The sequence below is a fragment of the Tenrec ecaudatus genome, chromosome 18 (genome assembly GCF_050624435.1).
Source record: "Tenrec ecaudatus isolate mTenEca1 chromosome 18, mTenEca1.hap1, whole genome shotgun sequence".
Taxonomy (NCBI): Eukaryota; Metazoa; Chordata; class Mammalia; order Afrosoricida; family Tenrecidae; genus Tenrec; species Tenrec ecaudatus.
In genome coordinates this window covers 3,999,587-4,019,468 of record NC_134547.1, presented here as the reverse complement: position 1 = coordinate 4,019,468, position 19,882 = coordinate 3,999,587, and the positions used below count along the sequence as shown (strand labels likewise).

The 19,882-nt window shown below is 46.7% G+C and overlaps 1 protein-coding gene across 1 annotated transcript; it reads left to right on the top strand.

Moving 5' to 3' along the window:
- The first annotated feature begins 819 nt into the window (after positions 1 to 819).
- LOC142432606 (leukocyte immunoglobulin-like receptor subfamily A member 6) lies at positions 820 to 18,532 on the top strand. Its single transcript, XM_075537833.1, has 7 exons — positions 820 to 868; positions 1,085 to 1,120; positions 1,751 to 2,050; positions 2,274 to 2,555; positions 2,814 to 3,104; positions 3,675 to 3,725; positions 18,375 to 18,532. The coding sequence occupies exons 1-7, from the start codon at positions 820 to 822 to the stop codon at positions 18,530 to 18,532; spliced, it is 1,167 nt and encodes a 388-aa protein (XP_075393948.1).
- The last annotated feature ends 1,350 nt before the right edge of the window (positions 18,533 to 19,882 follow it).

Sequence of the window (19,882 nt, the reverse complement as noted above, 5' to 3'; positions counted from 1 at the left end):
TGTGTGGTGGAGGGGAGTTGGGTAAGTTTTCCACAGATGAAATCCAGAAGAGGTAAATCTATAGTAACGGTCAATGCATTCATTGTTTCAGAGGGTTTTAGAAGAGGAGGTTGTGGGTAAGTGGGGAGCTAGTAATATTGAATATACAAAAAAATATAGTGTTCCACACTTGATGGTGGTGAGGATTAAACAACTTCTTTTCATGATTAAGTTTCCTGCATATGAGAACTGTAGATTTTACATGAAGAAGAATGTTTAAGAAATGAAGAGGTCTGAGTTCAGTCCACGCATGGAGCCTCCATGTTTCCAGATAGTTCCAAGAACGAATGGATGTTCTCCATCACCAGTGGGAGACTCTTCAAGTAAGAAAAGCTCTGTTCTTTCCCTCACAAAGGTCTCTGTCATCGAGATGTTCTCTTTGATGTCAAGCTCTCCACCACCATCCTCCCCAGTGCCTGCTGACATCGCTGCACCCATTCACCAGTGCTCAGTCCACACTGCTTGGCTCTCTGGATAAGGGAAGGAAGGAAGATAATTTGTGTGTGTAGTCTCAGGAAAGAGAAGGGACTTGTTGCCCTTGACCCAGACTGTGCAAAGAGCAGGCTCTGGATTGGACCTCAAATGTGGGCTTTGCTGAGCGTCAGCCCAAATATTGAGGCGAGCAGAGCCAGGCCACAGAGATGGGCTCTTCCCCTTCCTGTGAGTTTGCCAATGAGGAAGCTGTGTGACACACAACACTGGCTCAGGACTGGTCCCACCCTGAGTGTGTCTCTGCTGCCAGTTCTGTGGTCCTTATACTTCATCTGCAGCCTGGGAGCCATGCAGGGCGGCGGCACATCCCTGAGCCTCACTGCCCTGCTGTATGTCGGTAAGCCGTGGGAAGAGGGGAGGGGGGTTCCCGCTCTTCACACACAGGTTCAGGGTCCCTGGGGGACCCGAGGGGATCCAGGAGTCTCATGAGGAAGGTGAGTCTTCCAAGGAAGGAATTTATTCTCAATCCGAATCTGAGCCAAGGGATTGGAATACCTGTGGTGTTTCTGTGGGGTGGAAGGACAAGCTTCTGATGGGACCCTCTCTCCCCCAGGGACCCTACAGAGTGTGTGGGTCCAGGTGCAGACAGGTGAGTTCTCCTCAGACCCCCCAGCTCCATCCTCTGCTCAGCACAGTAAGCCCCTTTGGGAAGCTCAGGGGAGGTACCCAGGGTCTGTGCTGCTGGTGACCTGTGTGGGAGGGGCGTTAGGTTTAGGGCTGAGGATACTGAGGGGAGGGGAAGCCCATGGAACTCCAGGTGTGATTCTTTTCCAGGAACCCTCCCCAAACCCTCCATCTGGGCTGACCCGGGACGCTTCTTCACCATGGGCAGTTCTGTGACCATCTGGTGTCAGGTGTCTCAGCCGGCTCAGGGCTTCCGTCTATACAGAGAAGGATCATTGTATGGTGAGCCTGTGAATCTACAGAACTCGAGAAACTGGAGTGCTTCCTTCAATATCACTGACATGAACAGAGACCATGCAGGGAAATTCCAGTGTGGCCACTACAGTGCAGGTGACGCATCACAGCCTAGTGACCCTCTGCTCCTTGTCCTGACAGGTAAGATTCCTGGCATCCTCCCTTCCCTGAGAACTCCTCCCACAGACAGGAGGGAATGTGACCTCAAGGGAGGGAGGCCTCATCTCTCCCAAACTGCACCTGGGGTTACTGCAGGGGTCTGTGTCCCCCATTTTAACTCAGCTCCCCGCTTCTGTCTCAGGAGCATACTCTCCACCTCAGCTCTCCATCAATCCGCGTCGTCTAGTGGCTTCGGGAAAGAAGGTGTCCCTCACCTGCCACTCAACACACAGCTTTGACACTTTCCATCTGCTGAAGGAAGGGACAGATCACATGGCCCGGCAAAAGGGAGCTCAGTTCTCAGGCACCAGGACCCAGGCCGTCTTCCCTGTGGACCCAGTGAGCCCCTCCTCAGGAGGCACCTACAGATGCTATGGTTCTTACAGTAATTACTCCAGTGTGTGGTCGCAGCCCAGTAACCCTGTGGATCTGATGGTCTCAGGTGAGAGAACCCCTGACCAGCCCCGTCCCTTCCCTGAGGCCCCAAATGACTGATCTGGGTCAAGTTCTCAGGGACCCTGGTGGTGATGGGTGATTAGTGACACAATGTCCACTTGGGGACAAAACCTAAGGGGGGAGTGTGAGGAAGTCAGGGTGGTTTCGGCAGTCCCCGTGGACACAGTGGGATGTGCATCTCATTCACTGCCCCATCTCCTTGTCCCCAGGGGTGCACAAGAAGCCCTCCCTCACTGTCTTTCCACACTCACCGGTGATGGCTGGAGCCAACCTGACCCTGCAGTGTCACTCAGATGATGGATTTGACAAGTTTGCTCTGGCCAGGCATTGGTCACCCTCAGACCTCCAGCTCCTGGCCTTGCAGCCCAGTCCCAACTTCACCCTGGCTCCCGTGCTCAACATGCACGGGGGCCAGTATAGGTGCTACGGTGGATACGGACTCTCCTACGAGTGGTCAGCGCCCAGTGAGCCCGTGGACATCCTACTGGCAGGTGTGCAGCCCAGAGACAGCCCTACACTCAGATGGTCTCCCGGGAAGACACAGGGCCCTGGGGCAGAGCTGAGATGCCCCTGTGATCCCGGGAGGGGTGAGAAAGGCATAGTTAGAGACAAGGCGGGAGGAGAGACCGGGCATTATTTGAGAGCATGGAAACAGGGGTCACAGATGGGGCATCCCTGGAGTGGGGAGGTCAGTTATAGGGGTGTGGGTACTGGCTATCCTGTAAAATGGCTTCCTTCTCTCCCAGGAGCTTCTGTGGATAAGCCATCCCTCTCAGCCCACCCGGGCCCCACAGTGGCCCCAGGAGAGAACGTGACCCTGCAGTGTCGATCCAGTCACTGGTTTGACACAGTCTATTGGTTCAAGGACACCAATAACCCTCCTCAGCCTGTTCATTGTGAGAGCCCAAAGGGATCCTCCCAGGCCAACTTCACCATGAGCCCTGTGACCTCAGCCCATGAGGGCACCTACAGGTGCTACACGGCATACAACAAGTACTGGCTGTCCCAGCCCAGTGACCCTCTGGAGCTGGTGCTCTCAGGTGAGTGGTCCCTTTATGGTCTGATGGCCACCTCAGGGCAATATCCTCAGAGACCAGGCCAGGCATGAAAGGCAGAGAATTCTCAAGGAGAGTCATCTAGACAGGTTCCACCCCTCAGGACAGAAAAGACAGGGATCCTTCCACCCCTGCCTCATCCTCTATACTCATTCTGGAGACCCAGATATGTTGGCGGGGGAGGGGAGGGAGAGGGAGAAGATGATGAAAAGTCACCAACAGGAAAACACCTCTAAGCTCATCCTTCCTGTCTGTGCAAACCTTGCAGCTTCCCCTCCAGGCAACAAATCCAGCACTGGTGAGTCACAAAGACCTCATGTCCCCCAGGCGAATACAACTCACTCTCTCAGCTGATGTACTCTTGTCTCTTGCTCTCCAGCACAGCCGGTGTCTGAGGGGCTGGTAGAGGGGCAGAGCTGAGGGTGATGGCCCTGGCTTCACAATTTGGGGCCTGGGGACAGATAAGGATCAGGGTAGCCTGGACTGAGAGAAATCGAGAGTCTCACATGAAGGCAGAATAGGAGGCTGAAGCCCCTCACTTTGTCTGCTCTCCAGGAGGCTCCAAGGATCACAACCACACAGCCGTGGAAACAGACCCACCAGAGAGTAAGTCAGGCTCTCTCTTTGGGGAAGGCTGGGATCCTGAGGGTGACTCTTGTGTGTGCTCGGTCTCTTCTTGTGGCGGTGACGTCCGAAAAAGCCCCCTCTCTGTAGAATGCGTGTGGCTACCGAAAGAGGGGGCACAGCCACAGCACATTAGGGAGCGGGATGATGTAACAGCAACACGGCCATTCTTGTTCTTCCACAAACTAGGGGCTCCTTCCCCCTGAGAGCAACCATGGCTTTAGAGAAGCATGGTACCTGAGAGGCCAAACCCTCATTGGTTAAAATCCCACCCCTGTCATCGACTACCCATCACTGGCGTCTCAGGGAAGCCACAATACGTCGTGCATTTCAGGTTCAAAGGTGGTGGGTTATGTGACGCAGCATTTTACTCCGAGTTGCTGATGCTCGTAGGGGTCATAAGTGAGAGCCCAGGCACGATGACTGCTTGGACACGGGGGCCTTCCACCCCCACATTCTCCCACATACATGCACCCAGTGGGCAGAGACAACCCACAGGGAGCTTCAGAATTCCACAGAGAGGGGAAAGGAGTCAGGCACTGATTGGGATGGGCCAATCTGGAATGATCTTCCTTGGGAGGGTTGGAGAGAAAGAGGTTGGTAGAGGGGGTGAATTCCTAGATTCCAATCCCAACACTGACACTTGCAGACTGTGTGAGCTGATGCGCACAATATTCCTCACTGAGCCTGTTTCCTCCTCTGGAAAATGATTTGTGTGAGGAGGAAACAATTTCCCAGGGATAGTTGTGGAGAATAGCAGAGAGGATGAGTAGGTGCCCAAGAACGTGCAGACTCATGACATCACTCTTCTCCCAGGATTCCTGAAAGTTTGAATTGGGGACTTGGTGGCACACAGCCTTCTCTTCCTCCTCTTCCTTCTCCTCTTCCTCTTCATCAGACACAAATTACAGGGAAAACACACTAAGTGATGTCAGCAAGGGATGGGAGGGCATGGCCACAGATGGTGGTGTGTTCTTCATGGGTAAAACAAGGGTGTATGCTGGGCAATAACCAACAGGCACAAACTCACCCTGTGACCCGATGCCCCACTCATCCTCTCTGACCTTCAGCCTCCCCATCTGAGGCAGAACGAGGTCTCAGGTATTCTTGCCAAGAAACAGTATTCCTTTGCTCTGTACCCAGAAGGCGCTGCCCTAAGAGACGAACAGCCTGAAGGGGAAGTGGAGCTGCACAGGCAGGTGAGACCCTCTGTTAGGACCACACCTCCACACCCTCCTTGTCCATGAACTCACCCAGGTCACACTGGCCCAGCCTCACAGAAACCAACTCTAACTGGATGCAGGCGGTTGGTCAGTCACGCTTTTCTTGGAGCATGCCGCTAATGGGTCTGCTTTGACCTCCTGTCTCCCTCTTGTTCTCCCAATGCTGTCCTGTCACCTGAATGTCCAGTTGTTGAGTGTTCAATGAAAGGTGGGGGTCAATCGAAGTTGTTGCATGAGCCAATAGTCTAATCTCCTTCATGGACCTTAAGCAACTTATTTGCGTGGATGGACCAAGTCCTTTGGAGGAGTTATCAGACCAGGCTTAGAAGGCCCTTAGCAGTGCATCGCACTGCATGTTGTAAACATGTCCTTTAACCTTCCTCAATGTTATATACTATTTAAAATATACACGTATACGTTTTAAGGCTTTGGTACTTTTTTTAAAAATTATTTTATTGGGGCTCCTACAACTCTTATCACAATCCATACACACATCCATGGAGTAAAGCATTCTTAAACATTTGTTGCCCTCAGCTGTGTTAGACAGGGTTCTCTAGAGAGACAAAACCAGAATGCTAGTTATTATATATGTACATATATATGTAAAGATAGATATATAACACAAGAAATGAACCCTTAAATTATATACAGATAGATAATACAAGAAATGAACAGTTAAAGTATAAATTATAAAGCAGTGAGAGACTAGCAGTCCTTTAAGTCTTGAGGGCTGCCAGTTCCTCTTCTATAAAGAGAGCTGGGCTTTATGTACCCAGGCAGCAAACAGCAAGGCAGGTCACCAACTGTCACCAACTGTCGGTCCCCAGCTCCAGAGATGAACATTCCAATCGTGTGGGCTTAAAAGGACCGTAACTTACGGTGACACAGTCCACAGGCTAGGCATACCACAGGTAGTGTACCCGTTAAATTGAGGCACAGAACAAGCAAGGCTGCCGCACGCTGGTCCGATGAGTAGAGAGTGAGAGACAAGCAAGGCGAGGCTCACCGAGCCATTTATCACTCTGCCCTTCAATTAATCCTACTTGTGTTTATCGGCCAGGCTGGCACAAAAAACTATCACATCAGCATTCTCAAAATTCGCCTTCCGCTTGGGTTCCTGGAATCAGCTCATTTTCCTTTTTTCCCTCCCCCTCCCTCCCTGCTCCCCCAGCCCTCATGAACCCTTGATAATTTATAAATTATTGCTTTATCTTATCTTACACTGCCCGGTGTCTCCCTTCATCCATTTTCCTGTTGCCCATCGCCAGAGAGCAGGTTATATGTAGATCCCCGAGATCGTTCGCCCTTTCAACATCCCCTTCCTTCCCGGTATTGCCACTCTCACTGTTGGTCCTGAAGGGTTCATCTGTCTGAGATTCCCTGTGTTTCCAGATCCCAACTGTACCGCTGTGCATCCTCTGGCCTAACCAGGTTTGCAAGGTAGAAGTGAGATCATGACATTTTTTTTTCGGGGAGGGTTGGTGGGAAGCGTTTAAGAACTAGTGGAAGGTTCTGAGTTTCATTGTTGCTACACTGAACCCTGAGTGACTCATCTCCTCCCCACTACCCCTCTTCCAGGGATGTCCAGTTGTCTACAGATGGGCATTGGGTCCCCATCACGCACTCCCCTCATTCACGGTGATATGATCCCCCCCGCTCCCCACATTTGTTGCTTGAAATCTGGTCCCCGTGGCCCTTCATGATGACACATGTTGGTGTGCTGTTTCCATGTGGGCTTTGTTGCTTCTGGGCTAGATGTCCGCTTGTTTACTTTCAAGCCTTTAAGTCCCCAGATGATATATCTCTTAATAGTTGGGCACCATCAGCCTTCTTCACCACACTAACTTATGCACACATTCGTCTTCAGTGTTTATGTGGGGAAGGTGATCACATAATGATGGTTTTTGTTCGTTGGTGTCTGCTCCCTGATCCCGTCAACACCCTGTGTTCACTTAGGCTTGTGTGCTTCTTCTCTGTGGGCTTTGTTGCTTCTGAGCTAGATGACCGCTTGTTTACCTTCAAGCCTTTAAGACCCCAGACGCTGTATCTTTTGGTAACTGGGCACCATCAGCTTTCTTCACCACATTTGCTTATGCACACATCTGTCTTCAGTGATCATGTCGGGAAGGTTGGTATCATGGAATGACCGTTTAGCTGAGCAAGGAGCTGTTGTATTGAGGAAGTGTGCGCGAGGAGGCCCAATGTCCACCTGATACCCTACTACTGAACCTATAAATATATGCACATAGGTCTATTTCCCCCATAGTCATAAATATATTTGCATATTTAAATGTATTTATTTAGGTTGTATGTATGCCCATTGCCTCCTATTCCTTTCCTCTATTTCCTTACGCTTTCCTCCTGTCCCACTAACATGTTCGGCCTTCATTCTGGTTTCAGTCATTCCTCTCAGTTACCTTGCCCTTGGTCACTCCCTACCAGTCTTCCCATCCCCTCCCTCCACTGGTTTTGAATCACTCATTATTCCCTTGTCCCTGGTTTGGCCAATACCTACTCCCTTCCCCTACCTGTCACACTCTCATGTCCGTCCGGGACCGTTGGTCCTGTGATTTTCTTCTCATATTTTTGTCCAAAGACTTTGTTACTTCTTATCAAACTTCACAGAAGGTAAGAAGTTAAAAACTTTCAGAGATGAAACATCTTAGATCCCTGTCCCATAAGAACATTATTTCAAGCTTGCAGTGCCCTTGAAAATCCAGAGCCCAAAGATTGAAGACTATAAAAGTGTAATTTCTTCCCTGAAATCTCCAGAGCACAGTTTCACCCTGAGTTTCACCTCAGAAAATTCACCCTCCTCTCTGCTTCCCCCAGATCTACTCACGCTCGTGAGGAGAAGAACCTCAACACCTCCATGAGGAGAACAGGAGGGGACATCCTGGGATGGAACTTGGAGACCATAGATGCTGGGCCACACTGATAAAATGGATACCCTAAGAATGGCTCAGTGTTGGCTGAGGACGCAATACATTACGGTGGGATCTTGGACATGACACCGTCCTTCCTTTAACTGCAATGGTCCCCGGGAGGAAGGAGAGAGAGACGTGTAGGAGAGAAAAGTCTGAGCAAACTTCAAAGCAGGGAGAGCTCTCCATTCTGAGTCTCACCATGGACTGACATGAAAGAAAGTTTGCCTGACGAGGACGTGGGATACGGGTGTGCGCCATATTGTGTTTTCTCTCCCAAGTCTTCTTCCTTTTCTGAATTCCTCTTCCTTGGAGGGCGACACCTTCCAGCAGTTTGTGAATAAACGAATCACCCTGTACATCCTGAGAAGAGATTTCTTCATAACTGACGTCATGGGAGATCCCTTTGTCAGTAAGAATCAGCCTCAGCTCACCTACAATTAGTGAGCCTTGTTATCAAGGATTCTTGGGAAGAATTCTGAACAAAGGAGAAAAGATTACAAGAGAATTTCAAAATCTCATGGGGTCTAGCTTGCATGCAGCCATGGCAGGTGGAGAAATCCCAAAACCATGTCCCGGAGATCATGTTGACACCTTTTCTATCAAAGATTCTCAGACCACTTCTGAAACCAAATACAAGTTCCCTGACCAGGTAAGCAAGGTTTGCCATCAGACTGTGCTCATTTACAATCCTCCTAAGGGAATTCCATTGACAGCGGCCACTCAAAAGCACCGAAGGAAAGTTTAGAAGGCTGTGTGTTCAGCTCAAGGATGGAGCAACAAATCAGAAAAAGGTAGTGAGAAGAGCTGAAGCATATAATCCCTAGGACTAAACTGTGCATGTGCAAATTGGTGGTTTGATGTACTGCATGATCTCTGTATAATCAACAACACAATATACAGTTGAGTCTCAAAAAGAATCAACATCTACATCAGGCTGGTTCCTTTCAGACAGAGATTAGGTCGACCTTCACCTTGTCTCTTTTTCATGATTTCTGGAACCACGACACCCTCACTTCTCTGCAGGGTCCTCATTCTTTGCACCTCTCACTGAGCTCACAGAAACACCCCCTTGGCCAGATCTCCTTGCAGAGGGTTCTAGGGGAGGAGATGAGTCAGTCAGGGTGCGATGTAGCACCAATGAAGAATACAGCTTTCCTCTAGTTCCAAAATGCTTCCTTCCCCTCCCCGTCCATGATCATGATCTGAATTCTATCTAGCAAGTCTGGATAGAGCAGAGGATGTACACTGGTGCAGATAGGAGCTGGAGGCACAGGGAATCCAGGGCGGATGATAAATTCAGGACTAGGGGTGTGGGGGGCAATACTGGGAGGGTAGAGGGAGGGTGGGTTGGAAAGAGGGAACCGATTACAAGGATCTTCATGTGACCTCCTCCCTGGGGGACGGACAACAGAAAAGGGGGTGAAGAGTGACGTCGGACAGGGCAAGATATGACAAAATAATAATATATAAATTATCAAGTGCTCCTGAGGGAGGGGAAAAAAGGAGGACCTGATGCAAAGGGCTAAGTGGAGAGCAAATGCTTTGAAAATGATGAGGGCAATGAATATACAGATGTGCTTTACACAATTGATATATGTATGGATTGTGATAAGAATTATATGAGCCCCTAATAAAGCATAAAAAAAGAAACACCCCCTCGAACTTAGCAACGTGACTGAAACTGACAAAGATCTAAACAAAGACGACATGCAATAGGGGAAGGGCTCCTCCTCCCCAGGCTCTCATGCTCACTGTCTCCCTCTCCACAAGCAGGAGCTATTCAACAACCCTGTCTCTGCAATCAGGGCTCCCCACCTTCAGGCTGCCCATCAGCTCCCTCTGGGCCATCAAGCTCTCAGCTCCAAGCTCTGCTCTCCAACTCAGTCAACTCACAGGCCCACAGCTCCCCCTGGCAGCTCCCCCAGCGGTAGCTCTCTTACTGCTCTCCACCCTCAGCCTATGCAATGTCCACATAGGAACTCCTGTTTTCTCACCAAGGTCCTCCTACTCTTAACTACATTTCATATGCTTAGGGCATCACAACTCTTTCTTGTGTATGAGATTCTTATTGTGTTTTCCATAGTTTCTGAGTTATTAACTTCATTAGACGGTAGACATCCAATTACTCATTTTTAACTACTGTTAAGTCATCTGTTTTATCTAATAACCACTTTGACTTTGACATTCAAGTTTTCTTTAACATTTTTTAAACACAAAAAAATATATAGAATAAAAATGTGTCTGTACATTGATTTTTCACCGAATTGTCGACCAAGGAATCTACGCAACAATCAGAATTAGAATATTTTCACCTATCAATGAGCCCAAAAGGGAACTTCACTGGACATGGGTCCATTTTTCAACACTTTAAATACACAAATAAAAGATCCCATGATTCAAATTTAAAATTTTAATATTCCATGAAATTCATGTAGATTAAATTTGTCATGTTTCATACCAATACATGCACATATGAAAAAGGAAGAGAGACTTATGATTGATATGCTGGCACAAAAGCTACAGCAACTAAAGCAGAGTCAACAGGACACAATTCTAGTAACAGCAAAAGAAAAAAGTAATAAAATCAGGGCTGAGATTCAAGAGAGGGAAACTAAGAAAACTGTGGAAAAAAATTAATGCTGCTAAAAGTTGTTGTTGTTTTTTTTGGAACGGATAAACATAGTTGACAGATCACTGGCAAACATAACCAAAGAAAGGCGGGAACAAATTTCAATAGCAAGAATGAGGAATGAAAGAGGGGACATTACAACAGACTCTAATGTAATCAAAAGGATAATTACACAGTACCAAGAAGGACTGTGCTCCAATGAATTCAACAACTTCCAAGACAGGACAAATTCTTTTTTAAAAAAATCATTTTATTGGGGGCTCGTACAATTCAATCACAATCCATCCATCCATTCATTGGGTCAAGAACACATGTATATTTGTTGTCATCATCATTCTCAAAACATTTGCCTTCTACTTGAGACCTTAATATTTGCTGCTCATCCCCCCCTTCCCACTACCTTATTAACCCTTCATCATTCATATATTATTATTATTTTGTCATATATTACACTGTCTGACGTCTCCCCCTGCCCTCTTCTCTGCTATCCCTCCCCCAGGGAAGAGGCTATACGTAGATTCCTGTAATCAGTTCCCCATTTCTACCTTACGTTCTTTCCACCCTCCAGGCATCACTACTCTCATCACTGGTTCTGGAGGAGTCATCTATCCTGGATTCCGTGTTTCCAGTTGCTATCTGTACCTAAGTACATCCTCTGGTCTAGCCAGATTTGCAAGGTAGAATTGGGATCATGATAGTGGGGTGGAGGAAGTATTTAAGAACTAGAAGAAAGTTATATGTTTCATCATTGCTACCCTGCACCCTGCCTAGTTCATCTCCTCCCCACAACCCCTCAGAAAGTGATGTCTGGTTTGCTACCACTGAGTTTTGAGTCTCCACTCTGCACTCACCCACATTTACAATGATATGATTTTTTTGTTCCTTGATACTTGATACCTGATCCCTTCGACAGCTCGTGGTCACACAGGCTGGTGTGTTTCTTCCATGTGGGCTTTGTTGCTTCTGAGCTATATGACCACTTGTTTATCCTCGAGCCTTTAAGACCCCAGATGCTATATCTTCTGATAGCTGGGCACCATCAGCTTTCTTCATCACATTTGCTTATGCACACGTTCGTCATCATTGATCGTATCAGGGAGGTGGGCACCCACTGATATGGTTTTTAGCTCTTTGATGTCTGATAACTTATCTCTTCTACACCTCGTGGTCAGCCAAGCTGGTGTGCTTCTTCCATGTGGGCTTTGATGCTTCTCAGCTAGATGGCCTCTTGTTTATCTTCAAGCATTTAAGACCCCAGACACTAGATCTTTTGGTAGCCGGGCACTGTCAGCTTTCTTCACCACATTTGCTTATGCACACATTTTTCTTCAGCAATCGTGTCGGGAAGGTGTGCATCCTGGAATGCCAATTTATTAGAACAAAGTGTTCTTGCATTGAGTAAGTGCTTGAGTGGAGGCCCAATGTCCATCTGCTGCCTTAATACTAAACCTATAATATATGCACATAGATCTGTTTCCCCACACTCATATAAATATATTCACATATGTACATTCCAGTCTTTGGACCTCTATAAATACCCTTTGTCACCTAGTTCTTTCCTCTACTTCCTTTTACTTTCCTCTTGTCCCACTATAATGCTCAGCCTTCATTTGGGTGTCAGTAATTTCTCTCGGTTACCTTGCCCTTGCTGAATCCCTACCAGGCCATTCACACCCTCCTTGCTACTGGTTTTGGATCACTTTTTGCTCCCCTGTCCCTTTGTTGGTCAGCACCACTCCCTGCCCCCTCCTGCTGCTCTCCCATGTCCTCCTGGAACCATTGGTCCTGTTGTTTTCTCCTCCAGATTATTCATCCAGTTCATCTTATCTAGATAAATCTGTAAAGATAATAATATGCACCAAAAATAAAGTCATTGCAAGATAGGCAATGAGTGAGAACATAGCTATGACAATAAAAAGGGAAACCAATTACCCATAAAAGAATAAATTAATTAAAAGAAAAAATTTTGAAAAGAAAAACCTGTAAATAGATAAAGGTCTGATTTTTTATCTCTAGGTGTGGCCTTTAGTCAGGTCCAATGGGGTACCATGCTCTGGCCCCAGATTCTGTCCTTTGTACTCCCTTGGGGGCTCACTCTGCTCCCATGGTTGCTGTGTCACACGCTTTTAGTGCATTGCCTCACTGTCACAGGGTCAGTCTGGGTCACTCCTGGCCCTGAGTTTCCAGTGTTGTCCTCCTTAGGGCCCTGTGCTATCAAGGGATGATGTGTCTCCTAGTGGGATCCGCCATATTGTCCACTCTGTTCATTGGCTGTTCAGAGCGGGGATATCGTCCTCCAGGCTTGATGGGCCAGGATGTGCTCCACTCTCTATTCCTCTACCTTCTTTTCCTCCCATTTGTGCTGATCTGACATAACCCTCTCCCCTAGCTGCAGCTTCAGTGTTGTCCTCTCAAGTAAATTCTTCTGGGGTGAGGGGCAGTTGCACATGGACAAATTCTTGGGAAAACAATCCCTCCATAGACTATCCCTGATGGGTGTCAACAATCTCAACAGACTCAGAGCAATAGAAGAAATAGATATGGTTATCAAGGAATTAGCAACAACAAAAAAATCCCCTGAACCACAGGGCTTCACAGGAGCATTCTACCAAGTATTCAGGGAAGAACTGACACCAATCCTACACAAACTCTTACAGAACATAGAAAAAGATAGCAAACTCCCGAACTCCTTCAATGAAGCTAGTATAACTCTGAAACCAAAACCTGGCAGGGAATTGAGTACTACAGACCAAAATCCTTATATGAACATCGATGCAAAAATCCTTTAAAAATTCTGGCCAATAGAATATAAAAGTATATAAAACAAATAATTCACCATGACCAAGTGGGATTCATACCAGGGATGGTTCAACATACGAAAGGCCATTAGTATCATTGACCACCTTGACATGGAAAACTATAAGAACCACAGGATAATATTGATAGATTTGGAAAAAGCATTCAACAACATCCAACACCAATTCCTGTTTAAGACACTCAAGAAGATAGAAATGGAAGGAAAATTCCTCAAGACAATACAAGCTATATGTGAAAAACCAACAGCCAATGTGGTAGTCAATGGAGAAAAGGCTAACACAATCCCACTGAAAAAGGGTACCAGACAAGGATTCCCCTTGTCTCCACTCTTATTTAACATTGTAGTGGAGGTTTTAGCTAACAGCACGAGGCAAAGAAAAGACATCAAAGGTATTAACCTGGGGAAGGAAGAGGTGAAACAGTAATTGTTTGCAGATGCTATGATTTTATATATGGAAAATCCCAAAAGGTCCACAAGGGGAGTACTGGAAGCATTAGAGGAATAAATATGGCAGGATACAAGATTAATACACAGAAGTCTATCAGACTGCTATGCACATCGGAGAAGATCACAGAAGAGGAGATTAAAAAGGAGGTACCCAGAGGATGTACAGTGGTGCAGTAGGGATCTGGAAACACAGGGAATCTAGGACAGACGAACCCCTCAACACCATCGGTGGGAGTGGCGACACCAGGAGGGAAGGGGGTGTAGAAAGGGAAAACCGATCTCGGAGATCGATGTGTAACCTCCGCTCTGGGAGATGAGCAATGGGGAGGCGGGTGAGGGGAGACGCCAGGGAGTGTAAGGTAAGATATAATAATTATTTATAAACTATCAAGGGACCAGGGGTGGGATCGGGGAGGGAAGGGGAGGGGAAAAAAAAGGGAAACCAAGCTGATTCCAGGAACCCAAGTGGAAGGTGAATTATGAGAACGATGAGTGCAACAAATGTATAAGGGTGCTTTGCTCAATTGATGTATGTACAGATTGTGATAAGAGCTTTATGAGCCTCAATAAAAAGATTTTAAAAAAGGAGTTACCTTCACAATAGCCATCCACAAATTGAAATATATAGGGATATACTTGACTAAAATATTTATATTAGGAAAACTGCAGAACACTGTTATAAGAAACCAAGAGTGACCTCAACAAATGGGTGAATATCCCATGCTTGTGGATTGGAAGACTTAAGGTAGTAAAGATGCCAGTTTTGTCCAAGGCACTGTATAAATTTAATGCAATTCCAATATAATTACCCTCATCTTCCTTCAAATAAATGGAAAAACTGATTACCAACTTCATACGGAAAGAGAAAAAGCACCGAATTAGCAGAAAAATCAAGAAGGACATAGTGGGAGGGCTTGCTTTACCTGATTTTAACACATATTTTACAGCCACAGTGGTCACAACCGCATGGTACTGGTATAATGACAGATACTCAGACCAGTGGAAAATAACCGAAAACTCAGAAAGAAAACCATCAGCATACAGACAATTGATCTTTGATAAGGGCTTCAAAAATATAAAAGGGGAAGCAGATGCCCTCTTCAACAAGTGGTGCTGGAAAAAATGGATATTAACCTGCAGAAAAATAACTCAAGAACCTTGTCTCACTCCATGCACACGAATAAACTCAAGGTGGACCATAGACCTTGAAGTAAAACCCCAAACTATTAGGGCCATCAGTGAGGGAATTGGGACCAACCTGAGAACTTTGGCACAGGGAATACATAGACTATCAGAAATAGGGAAGGACACAAATGCAGAGGAGGCACAAATTGACAAATGGGATACACTGAAGATAAAACACCTGTGTACATCAAAAGAATTCGCCAAGAGAGTAATAAGAGAGCCAACGGACTGGAAAAACATCTTTAGCAATGACATATCAGAGAAAAGCCTTATTACCAAAGTCTACAATACTATGCTAGCTTCCAAAAATCAAAAAACAAAAAATCCCAAAACTAATTGCCCACTGAGGGGGTGGGCAAAGGACCTGAACGGAAGTTTCACAAGGGGCAGAAAACCGAATGGCCAACAAACATATGAGAAAATGTTCCTGATCATCAGCCTTAAGAGAAATGCAAATTAAAACAACAATGAGATACCACCTAACACCCTCAATGATAACACAATTCAAAAAATCAGAAACAACAAGTTGGAGGGGCTGTGGTGAGATGGGAGTTCTCATCCACTGCTGCTGGACCTGTAGCCACTGTGGAAATCGATTTGGCGATATCTAAAACAGATGAAAATTGAGCTACCATACGACTCAGCAATCCCCCTACTGGGCATATACCCAGTAGAGGCAAGAAGCAAACCACGGCCAGACACCTGTGCTCTAATGTTCATCATGGCGCAGTTCACAATTGCAAGGAGTTGGAAGCAACCCAAATGTCCATTAACAGTCGAATGGTTTAAAAAAAACGGTGGTCCATACATACAATAGAGGACTACTCATCACTAAAAAGCAGTGATGAACACATGAAGCACATCGCTGCATGGGAAGAACTGGAGGAAATTATGCTAAGTGAAGTAAGCCAAGTACAAAAGGACAAATACAACATGAGTCTGCTGAGGTAAGCTTAAAAAATGCAAGAGGGGCATAGGGGAAAACTACTGTATACAAACGTTCCTGGGCTGAGATCCAGATATTCTGGCAGGGATCAGACCAAATTCAGGGGTACATATGGTGGCCAAATAAAAAGGAGAGGGTGGGGAAGAAAAAAAAAGACATGGGTAGCTGGGGGAACAGGGCATGAAGCAGGGAACCAGTAGAGAGGGCCCCACCCCTCAGACCTCTCTACTGGTTCCCTGCTTCATGCCGGTATGTTGCATTCACATCTTTGAGCACCAGATTGAAGTCTGGTCCCTTTTAACCTGTGGCGATACAAACCATACATTCCCCTTGGGTAGGTTAGTGCCCTGTTCCCCCAGCTGCCCCTCCCCTCAGAAGAAGTTACTTCAGAGGACAGCACTGAAGCTGCAGCTCAGGGAGAGGGACATGTCTGACCAGAGCACATGGGAGCAAATGAAGGGGAAGGAAGAGAGAATGGAGCACATCCTGACCCATCAAGCCCTGAGGACGATATCCCTGTTCAGAGCAGCCAATGCACAGAGAGAACCATATGGCCGGCCCCACTATGAGAAATGACATCCCTCACTGACCCATAGCCCTGCAGGGGACAACACTGGAGACACAGTGTGGGAAATGTGCCCGATCTGATGCTACCACACTGAGGCAAAACACTAAGGGTATGCATCAGAACAGCAAGGGGAACAGAATAAGTAAGTCCCATGGGAATACTAAAAATGGACTTTGGGGCAGGGCGTGGCACCCCATCAGACTTGACCATAAGCAGACCATGAACTATTTACAGGCTTTTCTTTTTTTTCATTTTTTGTGGTTGTTGTTTTGTTTTCTTTTGTTGCTTTGTTTTGCTCTGTCTTGTTTTGTGCATATTATTATCTCTGCAGGTCTGTCTAGATAAGATAGGTGGGATAAACAATCTGGAGGAGGAAACAATGGGACCGATGGTTCTGGGGGGACATGGGAGAGGGGGGATGGGGGAAAGGAAGTGGTGTTAAAAAACCCAGGGACAAGGGAACAACAAATGATACAAAATTGCTGGCGAGGAGGGTGTAAGAGGCCTGGTAGGGAGTGATCAAAGGCAATGTAACTGAGAAGAATTGCTGAAACCCAAATGAAGGCTGAGCATGACAGTGGGACAAGATGAAAGTAAAAGGAAATAGAGGAAAGAACTAGGAGGCAAAGGGAATTTATAGAGGTCTAAATACAGGAATGTACATATGTAAATGTATTTATATATGATGATGGGGAAATAGATCTATGTGCATATATTTATAGGTTTAGTATTAAGGTGGCAGATGGACATTGGACCTCCACTCAAGTACTCCTTCAATGCAAGAATACTTTGTTCTATTAAACTGGCATTCCATGATGTTCACCTTCCTGACACAATAGCTGAAGACAGAGTGGGTGCATAAGCAAATGTGGTGAAGAAAGCTGATGGTGCCCGGCTATCAAAAAATATAGCATCTGGGGCCTTAAAGGTTTGGCAATAAACAAGCAGAAAGCTAGCTGAGAAGTAACAAAGCCCACATGGAAGAAGTACATCAGCCTGTGTGATCATGAGCTGTCGATGGGATCAGGTATCAGGCATCAAAGAACAAAAAAATCAGATCATTGTGAATGAGGGGAGTGTGGAGTAGGGACACAAAGCCCATCTGTAGGCAACTGGACATCCCCCTACAGAAGGGTCGTGGAGAGGAGATGAGCCAGTCAGCGTGCAGTGCAGAAACGATGAAACATACAACTTTCCTCTAGTTCCTAAATGCTTCTCCCCCCAACCCCGCTATCATAATCTCAATTCTACCTTACAAATCTGGCTAGACCAGAGGATGTAAACTGGTATAGATAGGAACTGGAAATGCAGGGAATCCAGCCAGATGAACCTTTCAGGACCCGTGGTGAGAGTGGCGATACCGGGAGGGTGGAGGGAAGGTGAGGTAGAATGGGGGAACTGATTACAAGGATCTACACATAACCCCCTCCTTGGGGGATGAACAACAGAAAATTGGGTGAAGGGAAACATCAGACAGTGTAAGACATGAAAAAAATAATTTTTAAATTATCAAGGGTTCATGAGGGAGGCAGGGTGGGAGGGAAGGGGGAAAAAGAGGTGCTCATACCAAGGGCTCAAGTAGAAAGCAACTGTTGGCAGCTGCCATCCAGTCATCCAAGATCCTGTCTGCCCACACCAAGCGAATGGTCTCCCAAAACCATGACCAAGCCACAGCCAGTGTTGTAGCCACCTGAAAAGGAGCTGAGCCCAGCGGGGGCACAGCCTGGGGTTCTGTGGGCAGGCTACAACAGGAGCTGACGACCCTCATGATGTCTGGTGACAAAGGAATCTCCGCCTTCCCGGAATCAGACGACCTTTTCAAGTGGATAGGGACCATCCACGGAGCAGCTGTATCTCCCTGTGCTTTACCCTTGCAATGCACCCACAGTGAAGTTCCTCACCCCCTGCTACCACCCCAAGGTGGACACTCAGGGTAACATCTGCCTGGACATCCTGAAGGACAAGTGGTCTGCCCTGTATGACGTCAGGACGATTCTCCTCTCCATCCAGAGCCTGCTGGGAGAGCCCAACATGACAGCCCTTTGAACACCCATGCTGCGGAACTCTGGAAAAACCCCATAGTCTTTAAGAAATACCTGCAGGAAACCTACTCAAAGCAGGTTTCCAACCAAGAGCCACGACCCTCCCTTTCCTTGTGTTATCTTCTCTTCTGTAGATGTCTGTCTCTCTACACCTTGAATTCGGTGTAGAGGTCTTATCTTAAGCTGTGGTGTCATTTCTGTTGTGTTTGTTTTTTAAGTTAAGTCCCCATTGGCACCGTTGTGAGGATTACATTAAATAAATAACATTTGGGGTTGGTTAAAAAAAACAATTGGTTTGAGAATGATGATGGCAACAATTGTACAAATGTGCTTGACACAATGGATGGATGTATGGATTGTGATAAGAGCCGAGCCCCCAATAAAATAATGAAAACAATAACAAAAGAATTAGGAGGTGAGGGCTACCTGATTGTGTCTTACTTCACTGGAAGGGTCCATGAGGCCATCAAAGAGAGGATGGCCCCAGGTAGAGAAGGGGGCAGAGGGAGATGCTTTTAAGACTGTTCACCGCTATCTCAGAAGAAAACACAATGCTTCCGACTTACGCGGGACTGTGGGTTTTCTTTCTTATAAAAGACTTCCTCTCTCTGACGTAGCTGTTTCTGGAAGTTCTCATTCACTGCCATCGAGTAATTCTGACTCAGAGCGACCCGATAGCCCAGAGTCGAACTTCCCTTGAGGGTTTTCAAGATGCAGTATTTCTCTTCCTCTGCCTTCAGAACTTTTGAGCGATTTCTGTTGCTCCACGTCCCTCCTTCCCCTGAATTCTTTATGACGTGCTGTGCAACCTCTCTTTGGGAGCTGGTGAAGAGCACAGGTTGAGATGGAGAGATGTGGCCAGGAGATGGAGAGATGTGGCCAGTTGAGTGGATGACTCCACATCCGTGTGATAATGACCTCTGACCATGACTTACAAGAACAACTCAGAGATTTCCGAAGGAGCCTGCTGTCGCCATTCATATGGAAGGGGCTCAGAATAGTGCGGATCCTAACTAAATGGGAGCCACTGAGGTGATTGAGGTGTCAGACTTCACATCAAGGAGCTTGAAGTCACATCCCACTTCTGCTCCAAACACGGGCAAATACTATATGAAATGATGGCCACATTCAGGATGAACAAGTGAAATGAAAGTGCTGGGCCAAGACATGGATGTTGTAGAGGTAAGAAGAGATTAGTGCTGGGTAGGCCACGTTCTTCACACCTATATGGAAACAGGAAGTGAATTCTAGTGTGAAATTCTAGTGTGCATTGGAAACTACAAAATGTTGCCTCTTGACTGGACTATCTCCCCTCATTGGCCTGTGGTAATGGCTAGAATTCAACTCCTTTATC

Bases quoted from the DNA above. Each gene is read 5' to 3' on its own strand.
- LOC142432606 (XM_075537833.1), top strand. From the start codon at position 820: ATGCAGGGCGGCGGCACATCCCTGAGCCTCACTGCCCTGCTGTATGTC. The intron at 2,051-2,273 runs GTGAGAGAACCC...CCTTGTCCCCAG, and splicing joins TGTGGATCTGATGGTCTCAG to GGGTGCACAAGAAGCCCTCC. The intron at 3,105-3,674 runs GTGAGTGGTCCC...TCTGCTCTCCAG, and splicing joins TCTGGAGCTGGTGCTCTCAG to GAGGCTCCAAGGATCACAAC.